Genomic DNA, 15878 nt, shown 5'->3' with positions numbered 1-15878 from the left:
CAGTTCGGGAGTAGAAAAAATATTTTATTTTAAGTAAAGGAAACTAGCCAATTATTTTCAAAGTGCGGTTATTTAAAAGTTGCCTATTCTGTATGGAAGTACCTTTATTTATCTTGAGGTTTGACGTATATGGGTCAGAAATGAGGCGTGACGTATTGAAAAGGATTCGACATAATCTTTAGGGGCCGCAAAGAAAAAACTACATAAGGTGGATGTACTAGTGCTCGACGCGGTACTAGTACTCGTCACCCATGGTTTAAATAGCGATTAATAAGATAAGATTACCGTTACATTCATCGCAATTAGATTTATTAGATGAGAAATGTTTGTAGCCTTCACATTTCATACGCCATATTATAAAATATAGAAACTTTTTTCAATTAATGAATAATATATGTGATGACATTGTCATGAGCAATCAATCTCTCAATTTTGTTAGCGATTTGGTTAAGCTTTGCTCGTATTTGCTGACTTATTTAAAATACTTTCACGGTAAGTTGTGAACATATTCTATAATTGTGTTGGTGCTAGAATGTGCGGGGAGATATTTAAGTAATTAAATGTCGATTTCGTTCATTGTTACTGTGATAAACAAGCGTGTCATTTATTAGGACTGAAAACCGTCGCAAGTCTAAAACTCGACACGGCTGGCATTTATTGGGACTGTTACGTTATTTTCCAAGTCCCAATGTTTGTCGAGCCGTTTTTTCAGGATATCACGATTAAAGTAGCCAAAACGAATCGTTTACAGTTTCATATTATCAGCATATTTTTCTGTAAGTCACATTAACTTTACTGAAAAAAACAAATTACATGCACATAGACAGTTTTTTGTATATCTTTTACGGTTTTATTGATATGTTTTCTCGTTAAATGTAGTGAAATCTGTATAATTTCTTTGGGTAGTGCTTGACATGTCATTTTTCACAAAACATTTTCCTGGATCTGTTCTTCGTGATGCTTCCAGATACAGAGGTGGATTTAAACGACGAAGAAGTGGAGCCGGCAAAGTATTGCAGAACCTGTGGAATACAATTTTTATTTTGGGGAATCCCTATTTTAGTTCATTACATAATTTATTTTGCTCAAAATGCGGAGTCGACTTATTCTATTTTATTACATAAATGTAACACGTAAAAAGTAAATGTTATCAACAGAATACGTTTTTTTTTATTAAATTATTTAATTTTGTAGTAAATTTTAACCCAAAACACTTGTTTTTTACTGTTTTTCCTGAATCATACTTAGATGTCATCTATTAGGACTGCCAGCAAAAGCACCTGTCAGTTATTCGGACAAGCGTATTGACTTACGTTTTATTTAATTTTGAGATTTTTTTATATTATCACTGTATGAAACTAATTGCATTTAATAAAGTTAAAGGTCACATCTCCCAAAAAAGATGGATATGTTTTGTATAGATGGGTAAATTATCGTAATATCACGAAACACATAAATATTTTCCCTTAACCTGTCGAGCAGTGGTACATCCACCTTATGGACAAAAGAAATTTGAATGGGATAATAGGATGTTAGACAAATGAACCACTAATGCGTTTTGATGGATATGTCCGATATTCTTTAGTTTCTTGTTTTCTAGGGTTCCGTAGGTATTTCAGAAGGAGAAAAACGGAACGTTTATAGAATATGAGTTACTTGCTTGGATGCGGGACGCTCTTATTAGTCGGGATGTGTTTTCTAATAAACTTACAAACACGTTTGCTCCGGCATCGGATATATTCGACCCGATGCATGTATTAGTTGCATTGTTAAGTAATTGCCGTAGCGAAGGTGTGAAATTGGGTACATTAATAGTGTAAGATTTTTCCCAACTTTAGGTCATTTGATTTAATTGAATTATTTTTTAACAAGTAGATCTGTAGGTTGCTAAGTATTAAGCTTGGAATGAATTTAAACGTGGAAAAATTGCCTTGAGTGCAACTTGAACTTACAGTCTCTGAGTCTCTGTGTCGATACTCCAACGTTCTGTAAACCATTTCTTAGAACACAAAAACCTCTTCTGACCGGGATGTTAATGGCATTTCATATATTTTTCTACTCCCGAACTGTAATTTGTCATTTACAAGGTTGTGCACAGATCTTTAAAACCCTACATAAAAGTCTATTCCCCAAAGCCAGCGTCCGCCGGCTTTCCGCGCATGCGCGCAGTATCGAAAAACTGAAAACGCATTGTTTGGCTCTGTAACCATGGCAACGCATTGTTATAACGATACTGCGCGCGTGCGCGGGAAGGCTTTGGGCAGCTGAGCTGACAGTGCAAACCTTTGCGTCAAAATTCAGGAAACAGTGTGAATTTCGCGAAAATTATTATAAACTAAGTCCATGGTCGTAGAAAAAGTATTGTATGCAACGGTGTTTAACTGAGTCAAAAAATACTCGTGGTGTCTTAGTAACCCACGCCACTCGTCTTTTTTGACCTCCTTTAAACGCCTGTTGCATAAAATACTATTAATGTGACATCCTCAATGTCTTAAGTTATTATCGCAAATTGACAATTAAGATTCCCCGGTCAAGTGCGAGCGTAGGCTGCAATTCCCTGAGCTTACTGTCTATATTGGACGAAGACTATCATTCTAAATGTGGCCTTAAAATACCTTGATAAATTTACCATTATCTTGATAAATTTAGAGGTCAAAAGATCCAGTCAATTGCAGCATAGAGAAATTAAGCATAGAGTGCTCTCTTTCTAGTTATAAGTTTTCTTTTCTATTATTTTCGTTGTCGACATTTCGCTAGCGTCGTGTCGCAAATTTATTTGAATTGCTACTTATTGACGATGATGATAGTGATGATAGCTATCGCGACGAATGAAGAGTCTATCTAATGTTCAATATTTTTAACCTAGTATTGTCTAGATGGGGCATTTTTTAGGGTTCCGTAGTCAACTAGGAACCCTTATTGTTTCGCCATGTCTGTCTGTCCGTCCGTCCGTCCGTCCGTCCGCGGATAATCTCAGTAACCGTTAGCACTAGAAACCGAAATTTGGCACCAATATGTATATCAATCACGCCAACAAAGTCCAAAAAAAAAATGGGAAAAAATGTTTTATTTGGGTACCCCCCTACATGTAAAGTGGGGGCTGATATTTTTTTTTCATTCCAATCCCAACGTGTGATATATTGTTGGATAGGTATTTAAAAATGAATAAGGGTTTACTAAGATCGTTTTTTGATAATATTAATATTTTCGGAAATAATCGCTCCTAAAGGAAAAAAAAAGTGCGTCCCCCCCCCCTCTAACTTTTGAACCATATGTTTAAAAAATATGAAAAAAATCACAAAAGTAGAACTTTATAAGGACTTTCTAGGAAAATTCTTTTGAACTTGATAGGTTCAGTAGTTTTTGAGAAAAATACGGAAAACTACGGAACCCTACACTGAGCGTGGCCCGACACGCTCTGGGCCGGTTTTTTTCAAAGTTGTCCACCTCACTTTTTTTGTAACATGGGTATTTTTTACGCGATTCATACTCAGAGTCTTTCGATCCTGATAGGAGAAAAAAAATGTCCCAAGATTTCCATACATTTTTCAGACCTTCCATTCCGTTACCGCAATACAAAATGTACGAAAAAATGGTAACGTAATGGGAAAAAAACCTTGGGACACTTTTTTTCTCCTATTAGGATTGAAAGAGCTCTCGATTCTGAGTGGAAATCATAAAAATTTACAAATCCAAAAAAAAGTGGGGTGGACAAATTTGAAAAAAAAATGGCCCAGATCTAGCTTAAGTTCTTTCTGCTTGTAACTTATTACTAAAATGATAATTGACATTGACACACGCAAAGTTGAAAGGATAACGGTATTTACATAAATATAATTATCCATACTATCCATACTATCCATACTCCATACTAATATTATAAATGCGAAAGTAACTCTGTCTGTCTGTCTGTCTGTCTGTCTGTCTGTCTGTCTGTCTGTTACGCTTTCCCGCTTAAACCACGCAACCGATTTAGATGAAGTTTGGAACAGACAATCTTTAGACCCTGAGACAGAACATAGGCTACTTTTTATTTCGAAAAAAAAGGGATGAAGGGGTTGAAAAAGAGGTTGAAAGTTTGTATGGGATTTCTTAATTTTAAATGATAAAACCATGAAACTTTATATTTTAGCACTTGATAAGAAATCATTAAACATATATATAAAGTCACATACAGGTCGAACGCGATGAATTAACATTATTTTTACCTTTAAAATAAACATGGTGGGAAATAAACATTAACTAAAAGCGGGTAGATTATATTTATTTGTCTACCCCGAACATTTATATAAATTAATATCGGGTAGTTTTGTGTTGTTTACATCTCCGGTGACATTTTGCTGGGACGTCAGTCTTCCGCGACCACGGCCAGTGCAACCTGGCCGAAACGTTGGGAAAAAAGGTAAAAATAATGTTAATTAATCGCGTTCGACCTGTATGTGACTTTAAATATGTGTACAAAGCGCGAGAACTTAAAGTGTTATATCATTAAACATCTTGATAAGGGATAGGGATAGGGATAGGGATAGGGATAGGGATAGCGATAGCGATAGGGATAGCGATAGCGATAGCGATAGCGATAGCGATAGCGATACGGATACGGATACGGATAATATGGGTATCGTTAGAGGGATACGGATAATCGGTCGGCGGTCTCTTACAATCAATGTGCTCTAAGACGATCGTTGTTTGCTTGCTTGAAGATTACGTTTGCGATAAGTATAAGCAAAATGTAAAAAATTGTAAGGGATAATAGAAAAAAGTACTTTTTACCCACCGATCATAGTGTCGAAATACGGGCTATGTGGGATGTTTATAAAGGTTTCCCCAGCGTATATAGAATTACCTACGCTGTGGTCGATGTGTAATATTTCTACAATCATTGCAAGCAAAAGTATTATGTGCAATCGAAATAAACGCAGATAAATATACCTACAGAGAAACCTACGGTCCCTACGGATCCAAATGAAAATCTTAATGAATACTTTTATTACGCGGGCGAAGCCGCGGGTAAAAGCTAGTTGTTTATAAATATTTTTTGCCTCTAGCCAAGCGTACAATCATTAACGCTCAGTGGCAGGACAGTTTGGCAGCCGGACAGCTGAAGAGAGTCTCTTGATACTCGGTGGCACGCAGAAGTGACCACGCACCTGGCTGCAGATATAAGATAAGACATAACGTGATAAGATAAGATAAGATACCTGAAGATGGTGGTCGCACGACAGTCGGTGGTTCGTAGAAGTGGGCGCGCTCATCTGGTGACAATGAGGCCTGCAGGGCCAGGTTGCCACGTAGTGACTCGAAGAAGGTCTCCATATCCAGGATACGTAGTGACTCGAAGAAGCGCTTTCTCCATATCGTTCAGGATGGAATTTCTTGCCGGCGGCTATATTTCCCATATAACCCGGCAACCTTCAAATCAAGAGTGGACAGGCATCTTTGGCAGCTCACTCCATCAACGTCTTTGCCTTTCAGTCTGTCAAGAGGTAATAAAAAAAAAGCCAGGCTATAATGGGCCATAACCAAACTAAATCAACCTTCAAACCAAGGGTGAACAGGAATCTTCTGGGCGAGCTCACTCCATCGTAGGCCACGTCTTTGCCTTTGGCTAGTCTGTGGCCAAGAGTAAGCCCACTAGGCAGAGTGATGGCAGGTGGCTAAAATGTTAACAGAATGATGGCTGCTTACAGATGTAATGAGCGCTTGGCATCTGTTGTTTCGTTGGGTGGACGATATCCGGAAAATTGCGGGTCACAACTGGATGAGACAGGACCGAGACAAGTGGCGTATTAGAAGAGGCCTATTGCTCAGCAGTGGGCGATAAAAGGCTGATATGATGATGATGATAATGAGGACAAGGAGGGAGCTAGAGTTTAGTTGGAGTTGATAACGATTCTGATAGAGCGCACTTTACAGGTTTAAGATAAGATTACTACAAAAATGTATATATGTGTGTATTTGTAAATGTATGTATATAAAAACAACACTTGTAACACCGACAAATACCGGATCACACTTTACGGAACAAATAGAGGATATAAAATACATAGGTACACAGTCCTGTATAGTTTTAAAGATGTTTCTGGTTTTTTTCAAAAGGTAACATATCAAGTGGAGGAAAGGTACAGTAAAATAGATACGACAGATTAGCCAATGCAACGGCTGCAAGTACAAAGCACAACATGTAAAGTAGGTGCGCAAAGTAAGTATTATTTATTGCACATAAAGGTAGCAACAGGCGGTCTCAACGCTGTAAGTGACCTCTTCCAATCAATATGTGTGGCCTAGAAAAATAAATCTACGAAAAGGTTGGTAAATGATTTTGACAGCTATAACTAACACCAGTGGCGCTATCTGGTGTGATAAAATGACAGGTTGCTTCCTCATACATGTGTCCGTCTGTTTGATCGTTCGTCTTTCACAGCAAAACAGAGCGACGAATTGACGTAATTTTTGAAGTGGAGATAGTTGACGGGATAGAAAGTGACAGGCTACTTTTTGTCTCTTTTTAACCACTCAATTCCCTAAAATTGGGGGTGGAAGTTATAGACCGTCAACCAAATCTTGTCACTAGAAAAAGGCGGCAAGTTTGAAAAATCGGGGGCTAGCAACACTAGTTTTGAAAATCGGTGGAAATTCGCGTGTCATTTGTAACTTATCTGTGGAAATCTCCACCCTACCTACCGTTTAAAGGAGGTCAAAAAAAGAGAAATAACTAGCACATATCACATTATCTAATTCTTGTAAGGAAGGAGCGAGCCCCCTTGCAGTGTCGTTATAAGGCGTTGCCATGGTTACAGAGCCAAAAATATCTGTGGCTGTTCGACGTACATTGCTGCTTTTTGTTCGTTTCATAGGGATAACATACTTTAGTTTGATGTACATTGCTACTGCCAAAATTTGGTTGACAGGCTATAGAATGGAGCATCTCGCAATTTTCGAATTCAACGTGAGCAATGCCGCGGGTAAAAGCTAGTTACATATTATAGAAAGTTATATTTACTTATCCATCATATTCCGAATGGATAAATAATCCACTATAAGGCCGTTTTCACATTATCCGATCCGATATCGGATGTCGGACCGACATCCTACATCCGATAAACGCTTCCGATAGTGTCGGATGTCGGTCCGATAAAACGCATTGTTCCAAATCAATGAAGTATGATTTTGTATCAAAAAATATTTAAAAAATGGTTTATATTTAATAATTATAAGCACTATATCCTAAATATTATATTGTAAAATTAACTAAATTAAGATAAAAGACTCAGAGTGTCAGGCAAAATAAATAATTTTACATTCAACTATATCTACTAAAAGATGAAAAAACTAGTATCCGCAATTCGGACCGATGCATTACAACCTTTTTTTTTTTCAATGGGAATTTTCAACTAATTTGAATTTCGATCATTAGCAGCTGTTTAATAGACGCCATTTTTGTCACGCACACTACTACAAACGTATATACATTATATACGCACACAAACAAATATTATCGGCCGACAACTGGCGGGGGGTCCGGCATGCCAAAAAATGTCGGAAGCGTCCTGCCGATATCGGCAGTTCCATGGTGCCTCGGACAAAAACTGTTGTAGGAGAGTGCCATCGGCATTAAATCCGCAATTTTTGCGTTTTATATCGATTTTTAGTAATAATGATCTATTAAATACATAAATGAAGACCTGGAAGCGCATAAATCTTACATTTTACATCCTTCCTACATCCGATATCGGATCGGATAATGTGAAAACGGCCTAAGGCGACAGGTTTGTGTTGTAAAGATTTTTTTGTAAAATCTCTAAAAATGTTAATTTGATACAAACAATAATTAAGGTTTGTTTACCTCGGATCTACCCTTCTCGCTAACTAGCCAACGTCACAATCTTCGTAGCTACGCTTCGTAGCTAGCTGTCCCTATTACTCTTGTGTAGTGGTGCGACAGAGCCAGACTGCGATTCTATCGCCTCAAAGCGTCCACGATTTCACTTCGGCTAGGCTGGGGTTGCTAATTTTAGACGATGCAACATGGTTAATATTTAAATTTCTGGACGCTTGTGTCTATAATATTAAGGATAGCACATGATTGGCGCGAGATTATGTCGCCGCGACATAGACTACCCTTAGTACCCGTACTTGTCCTTGTCATTTTTACAATTAGAAAAAGACGTGTGGATCATCGCGCGAGATACTGTCGCGCTAATTATGTGCTAGTACCTCTGCCGGCCTAGCCGAAATGACAATCGTTGACGCATGTTGACGCTAGACGCTGATCAAAACGCAGTCTGGCTCTGTCGCGCCAATACAGAAGAGCGATAGAAATTTACAGCAGGCCCCGTAGCCGAATGGCATTTCTCCGACGCCAAACGAAAGCGATACGCCGCTGGCTCTGTCGCGCCAATACGCAAGCGCGATAGAGATAGATATCTACTAGCACTTCGTTTCGTGAGCGTTTCGTGAGCGATTGTGCCATTCGGCTAGCCACCCTGGCTACGATAAATAGGCAACTTGACTGTACTTAAAATAATAGTACATTACGATACAAGTGCGTAAAAAAGGAAGTTTGAAACGAGTGGCGATAGATTAAAAACACGACCGTAGTTACGAATTTCCTTTTCGCACGTGTATCGTACGACGTTTTTCAGTACAGATAAGCCTCCGAAGTTTCGACCTGACATATAATGAACCACTTCTCGCACTAGTGCGTAAAAAAAAACACCATCTGTACTGAAAAACGTCGTACGTTACACGTGCGAAAAGGAAATTCGTAACTTCCTTTTTTACGCACTTGTATCGTAATGTACTATTATACCATGTACGTAATAAAGCATCAGATAAAGAAAAACAGCGACAGAAGTTATTATTAACTCCAATTTATATTTTATAAATCAGATAGAAATATATAAAGTAAATCAGTTGACCGTGACGTCACTCAATTCGATTTCAGAAGCCGATTTGACTAGGAGGAAAGTAGCCTATTATTAGTAAACGTTTGTGCATTTGGCTACGCACGTACCCTGGCCCCGTAGCCGAATGGCATTTCTCCGACGCCAAACGAAAGCGATACGCCGCTGGCCCTGTCGCGCCAATACGCAAGCGCGATAGAGATAGATATCTACTAGCGCTTCGTTTCGTGAGCGTTTCGTGAGCGATTGTGCCATTCGGCTAGCCACCCGGGGCCCCAGTCTCTTATAATTACGTTTACTGATGTGCCGATGGAAAGTTTCCAAAATTCTGAAATTTTCACATAGGAAACTTCGGAAACTTTCCAAACTTTGTATGGACAATAGGCTAGTTTCCTATACTTAAAATAATAGTTATTTGTTATACAAGGCCGGCAACGCACCTCCAACACCTCTGGTGTTTCGGGTGTCCATGGGCGGCGGGATCGCTTACCATCAGGCGACCTGTCTGCTATTTGTTATACAAGGGGGCAAAGTTGTATTTTAACGCCGAGTGTGGAATTGAAAAACGAGCAAGTGAAAGGATTCTATAGTTGAACCACGAGCGAAGCGAGTTTTTTAACACACGAGAAGTAAAATACATTTGCACCCGAGTGTAACACAAAACTTTTCCCCTCGATATAGCGAGGAAACTACAACGCAAAAATGCGTTTTTATCACTACTTCCAGTATCTCTACAGGTGGTAAATCATCTTTATTACTAGATTCACCTACTTTTATCAATTTTTAAGCAGTTAATTTGACTTTATTGAAGGTCAAATTACTTTACTCACTAGTGGATAAAATGCGTTTTTACCCGCTGGTATTAAAGGACAAAACACGTGTTTCCGAGCTAGTGAGGGGAAAAATATTTTAAGCAGTACACGAAATAAAGCACCACATAATTAGTTGAAAAATATGCACAGTAGTTATTTTTAAACATAATTTCTATTTAATAAGTCAAAGAGAAAGATATAAAGTAAATGAATTGACCGTGACGTCACTCCTCAGTATTTCATAGCAATACCATATTAGCAAATCGTTTTGACAGTCAATTTGACTAGTAGGAAACTAGCCTATTGTATGGATGGAAACTTTCCATTTCATTTTAAATTCCCTTTATTTTTCTTGAAAGTTTCGTGAATTTTTCAAGAAATTTTTGGAAAATTTCCGCAACTTGCACATCATTAATTACGTTCCATTAGAGTTTACGCTTATCACAAAAACAAGTACAGTCACCGGCATAAATAAGTGATGATTTATATACCTTGTCGTATTAACGTCTTGTTTGAAATGTGTCATACGAAATTGTGAAACGATTTAAAGCGACAAGGTACAGAAATCATCTGGTCACTTCTTCATGACGGTGCGGTGACTGTACAATATATAAGACGCATAAAAATAACCCAAGACTCACATTACATAAAACAAATGTGTCCACTTTTATTTCCTTCCCATACCCAATAACTAAACTGATTTGTGTCGTAAAAAAACAGGTAAAAATAATGAAACCCTTTGTAAACCTCATCCCGCCCACTGTGCCCTGGCCCCGTAGCCGAATGGCATTTCTCCGATGCCAAACGAAAGCGATACGCCGCTGGCTCTGTCGCGCCAATACGCAAGCGCGATAGAGATAGATATCTACTAGCGCTTCGTTTCGTGAGCGTTTCGTGAGCGATTGTGCCATTCGGCTAGCCACCCTGGGACCGCCGGTCTCGATACGACGAGATAAGACACACCCCACGAGGGAAGACCATGACGGTACCATGATTATTCCGTTTTTATGTTCGAAATAATGGAGGTTAAAATTTCCCGGTAAGCTCGGCCAATTTCTGACGAACCCCGAACCGAACAAAGTTGTTGTTCTCTTTTCAAAACTATAATCCATACTAATATTATAAATGGGAAAGTGTGTGTGTCTGTTTGTTTGTCCGTCTTTCACGGCTAAACGGAGCGACGAATTGACGTGATTTTTTAGGTGGAGATAGTTGAAGGGATGGAGAGTGACATAGGCTACTTTTTGTCTCTTTCTAACGCGAGCGAAGCCGCGGGCAAAAGCTAGTATTAATATATTATGACGCTTTATAAATTGTAATTAAATTATACTTTTCAGTACAGATGGTGTTTTTTTAAGCACTAGTGCGAGAAGTGGTTCATTATATGCCGTCTAAACTTCGGATGGGCATCTCTACTGAAAACGTCGTACAATACACGTGCGAAAAGGAAATTCGTAACTCGTGTCCCCCATGCCCCCCATGTATCGTAATGTACTATTATGTTCGCTATTTTAATTAAGTGTTATGGCACGTACTGTTCAAACTCCATTTGTAAATATAGGAATCATACATATGTACTTATAGCATTTCTATTTTAATATTTTTATTTAAAAGTCGCTATGTCATTCGGTCCTGCCGGCGTATTACCCTTCCAATTTTATCAATTATCCACGTGAATAAGACATCTGTCACTCTCACACTGACATACTTACCAAAGCGTGACGGATACTTTATCCACATAGATAAGTGATAAAATTGAAAGCATGATACGCCGGCTGTCTTTGGCTTGATAAGGGTTGATCCAATTATCATTTATCATTTTTTTTATTTGACATTTGTTTATAACTAAATGTTGCTCTGTCATACATATATCTGCGTCAGAGGACGACTGCCATTATGGTCTTTGCGAATAATATTATTGCGAATAATAATAGTATTTTATGCACAGCAGCAGTTCTGAAAAAGTTTGTACAAAAATTAAGGAAAAAGTTAAATATTTTGTTTTTATTCCTAATATTTTGTTACCAAGATTTATTTGATGAATTAAATTTTTGTAAGTTTTATTTCGTCATTAAGGGTCTCTAGTATGTATTTTTTCTTAATTATAGCAATTATCTTGTATATATATATATCATGAAAGTCAACTTATATTACTAAATGTTGGTAACAAAATAGGATCAATTAAAATTTGCTGACGTGGCAATGTACAATGTTTTTGGGAACTGCTCCCAGGCGTTTAAAGAAGGTCAAAAAGGACGAGTGGCGTGGGTAATAATTTGAGGCGAAGCCGAAAATTGTTAATAAAGACGCCACGAGTATTTTTTTACTCAGTTAAACACCGTTGCATACAATACTTTTTCTACGACCATGCACTTAGTTTTTAATAGTTTTCTAGAATAAATTTCGTGAAATTCACACTGTTTCCTGTATTTTGCACTGCCAGCGCAACAATTCAAAGTACTAGTATAGGACTTTACCCATAATATGATACTCTGTATAATTGATCATATCGTTCGGCAACTAAAAAAATAAGAAGAGTATGAATTATTTAAAACGTATACTATATTTTAGCTCAAATAAATCATAAAACCCAATTCAAGTCATAACATTTTATAGGTTATGTGTGGTATAATCTACCATATATTATGGTAGATTTTGCAAAATTAATTTCTTTTACTACTTATACATTTATAAATAGATACATTAAGTTGTGTGAATGTGAATACTTACATCAAAATGATCTTCACAAAAATACATTGTGGAATCAGTTGATAAAGTACGAGCATCTAGTCTCCTCGCCATTTCTAACCATTTTCTGCGTATATATTTATTGTTTGGAACGTATATGAATAGTTTATTTGGCGTTTTTATCACTGTACTTTTACATTGGGGCACTATACAGTATTTATAATACGAGGAATTCATTATTTATTAAAAAACACAATCAACTGGCATAAACAATCACGGCTGTTTCGCGAGGTGTGACGTCATTCAAGTCGCCATGACAGTCTTGGCCTTTTGCGCGGTCAATTTCAAATTCACTCCTAAAAACTCAAAATACTGATGTAAAAGACCTATTTTCCTTAAAATATTATATTTTTGGGGTGAAATCAATGCTAAGCTATAGTTTTAAACACATTTCCAAATTTTGTCAACTAGCCTATTATTTGATCTGTGGTGTCGGTCATCTAATGGTGCAACTACCCTGGCAATGCGTTGCCATGGTTACAGAGCCAAACAACGCGTTGTCAAATGTTTCGTTGCTTCGCGCGTGCGCGGGAAGCCAGTAGGCGCTGGCTTTAGGGAATAGACTTTTATTAGGGTTTTCAAGATACATTACAGTTCGGGAGTAGAATAAATTTTTTCTACTCCCGTGTTGTTATTCGTCATTTACAGTGTCGTGCATAGATCGTTAAAACCCTATATAAAAGATGCCCGCCCCCGCCCGGCGCCCCGCGCACCCACGCATACGATATAGCTCTTAAAGCATTGTTAGGTAGCCTTTAAGGGATATAGCGTGAGTGCGCGGGGCGCCGGGGGCTGGCGGCGGCGGCGGCGCGGGGGAGTGCGAGCGACAGGGTGAGTGCAGGAACAGAGGGGAGGCCGACGCGTCAAAATACAGGAAACAGTGTGAATTTCACGAAAGTTGTTCAAGAAAACTATTAAAAACTAAGTGCATGGTCGTAGAAAAAGTATTGTATGCAACGGTGTTTCACTGAGTCAAAAAATACTCGTGGCGTCTTAATAACAATTTTCGGCTTCGCCTCAAATTGTTACCCACGCCACTCGTCTTTTTTGACCTCCTTTAAACGCCTGTTGCATAAAATACTATTAAAAGCCTGACAATTATTTTCAAGAATTTATTATCTGGCCTTTAAAACTGTTGAACGTCTTGTCAAACTTGGCTAGGAAACAAATTAAAAAAATAAAGTACCTATACATAATATTATGTCTTCGGTTAGCGCGATAGTGAATCATGAAATAAAACTATGAAAACGGATTATATCGCGTATAATAAATTCAACCGTCACCCGTTGACCACGAACGCTTCGAAACGTCGGGATGTATTATAAATTCATTATACGCGATATAATCCGTTTTCATAGTTTTATTTTATACCCATGTACAATTAATTGTACATGTGGTGTTGCATTGAGTTTTTGTGATGTGTGTAGATAAAGTATACGGTACATGCAACTGTAAATAACATAAATAGGCATTAAAACACACTGGTGCGATCCTACGAGTAGGTACATATCTAATAATGATCTATTATGAAACTCAATGACACTCGTTTAATAACCACACTTGTGTTTATGGCCTGTCATTATGTATCAGTTGAATAAGCTACTGTTTGTGACGTTCTTAAGTAAAAAGTATCACATTATCGCTTGTCATAAGGCCGAAGTTTGCTCGTAACTTTATAAGAAAAAAATATGTTACAACGTCCTCATGCTTGAACCCTCGTATACAGAACGTCAATTTTGATAATTTATTGAAATATTTATTATATTTATATTCCCTCGCGGATCTGTGGCTAAGCATACAAGTGGTTAAATGACAATGTGGTACAGTCAGCATCAATAGTAGTGGATGTAACGCACTAATAGTATCTGACATGCAGAATAACTTTTTTAAATATAGATATGTACCTAAATCTATACAGTTTGCGGTCAGAAATGTCATTCTCCACACACCACCACATTTCCACAACATTGTATAGTAAATTACTCATATGGGACATAGTTTCGATCTAAGCAACTGTGACCTGGGTGGCCGAGAGGGACAGGCATCTGCCGAGATTGCAGAGTTTGCTGGTTCGAATCCAACCTAAGGCCTCGGTCACTTTTTCTTTTATATGTGTAAATTATTTCAGTTTTAAACCACATCTCATTTTAGACGTTACAAAATAGTAGACACTTCTGAAGCATTGTCCATCCATCACTTTTGATGCTAACTTTGTAATGGTTTTGCTTGAGCAGGGCTAAGATTGACGGCTGTCTATCATTTGTCACCATGTCTGTCACTAACAAGTATATATAAGCGCGAAAGTGACAATTGACAAAAACCGACCATACTACGTCCACAGGACGGCACATTCATGCAAGTGAAGCCGTGCAAGCCAGGGTTGTGTCGTGCTTACCGACGCCCGCAAAAGGCGTGATGGCCTTACCGAGCCCCGGCGCGGGCTGCCGGCGCGGCCGTCCGTTCAGCGGCCGTGTTTCCGTGTTCAGTGCCAGTGCTATGTGGAAAACAAACGGGTCAGCTACCATACTACTTCTAAATTCTAGTTTTAAGCTAGTTTCAAAAGCCATGCAAAATGTCTGTTCTGCTGTATGATGTTTGTTAACAATCCGTAAAAAACTAAATCCTTTTATATACTCAACGCGCGTTTAGTGCGATATAATTGTCTCAAAGCGTTGCGCAGTGCAAAAAGCGCTATCAATAACAAGCTATGCAACACGCTAGGTCTGTGCTCGTGATTCAGGAATTTACAAAAGTTACTCCTAGGCTCGAAAAGGCGTGATGGCCTTACCAAGCCCGGGCGAGGGCTGCCGGCGCGGCCGTCCGTTCAGCATCCGTGTTTCCGTGTTCAGTGCCAGTTCTATGTGGAAAACAAACGGGTCAGCTACCATACTACTTCTAGATTCTAGTTTTAATGTGAGTGTCGGTATGTGAAAAAGCGCTATAGACAACAAGTTATGCAACAAGGTAGGTCTTTATTGATGCAGGAATTTATAAAAGGTACTCCGACGCTCAAAAACAAATGGGTCAGCTACCTTTACTAAGTCTAGTTTTTAACTAATTATAAAAGCTATGAAAAATGTATGTTCTGTCATTTTTTGATAAAATACATATAAAAACTAAACTGTTTATATTATGTAACATGAGTCTAGCTAGTGCGATATAACAGTGTGAAAGCGTTACGCAGTGCAAAAAGCGCTAAAAACAACAAGCTTTTATGCAACCCCGTGCTTAGGCCTGTAGTTATTGATGTAGGAATTATTATAAGATGTATTTGGTATGCATACTCCGATGGTCGAAAAGGAAACCCTTAGGATGTCGGTGCCTTACAGGAGAAACTACAAGCCACGCATGCCATGAGCTCGGTGTTGCTTACCAATGATGGTAAAAGGCGTAAAGGCCCTACCAAGCACAA

At 38.3% G+C, this 15878-nt stretch overlaps 1 protein-coding gene across 1 annotated transcript in view; it reads right to left on the bottom strand.

The window, feature by feature from the left end:
• Positions 1 to 14817: 14817 nt before the first annotated feature.
• Positions 14818 to 15878, bottom strand: part of LOC125235619 — a 67612-nt gene continuing 66551 nt past the window's right edge. Inside the window, exons 4-5 of the mRNA XM_048142217.1 lie at positions 15255 to 15323; positions 14818 to 14960 (exon numbers count right to left, since the gene is read on the bottom strand). Of these exons, the coding sequence (XP_047998174.1) occupies positions 14818 to 14960; positions 15255 to 15323 (212 nt within the window). The remainder of the gene's footprint in view (positions 14961 to 15254; positions 15324 to 15878) is intronic.

The sequence above is a fragment of the Leguminivora glycinivorella genome, chromosome 17 (assembly GCF_023078275.1).
Source record: "Leguminivora glycinivorella isolate SPB_JAAS2020 chromosome 17, LegGlyc_1.1, whole genome shotgun sequence".
Taxonomy (NCBI): Eukaryota; Metazoa; Arthropoda; class Insecta; order Lepidoptera; family Tortricidae; genus Leguminivora; species Leguminivora glycinivorella.
Note: the sequence above shows the minus strand (reverse complement) of the source record. Positions and strands in the feature narration are given on the sequence as shown.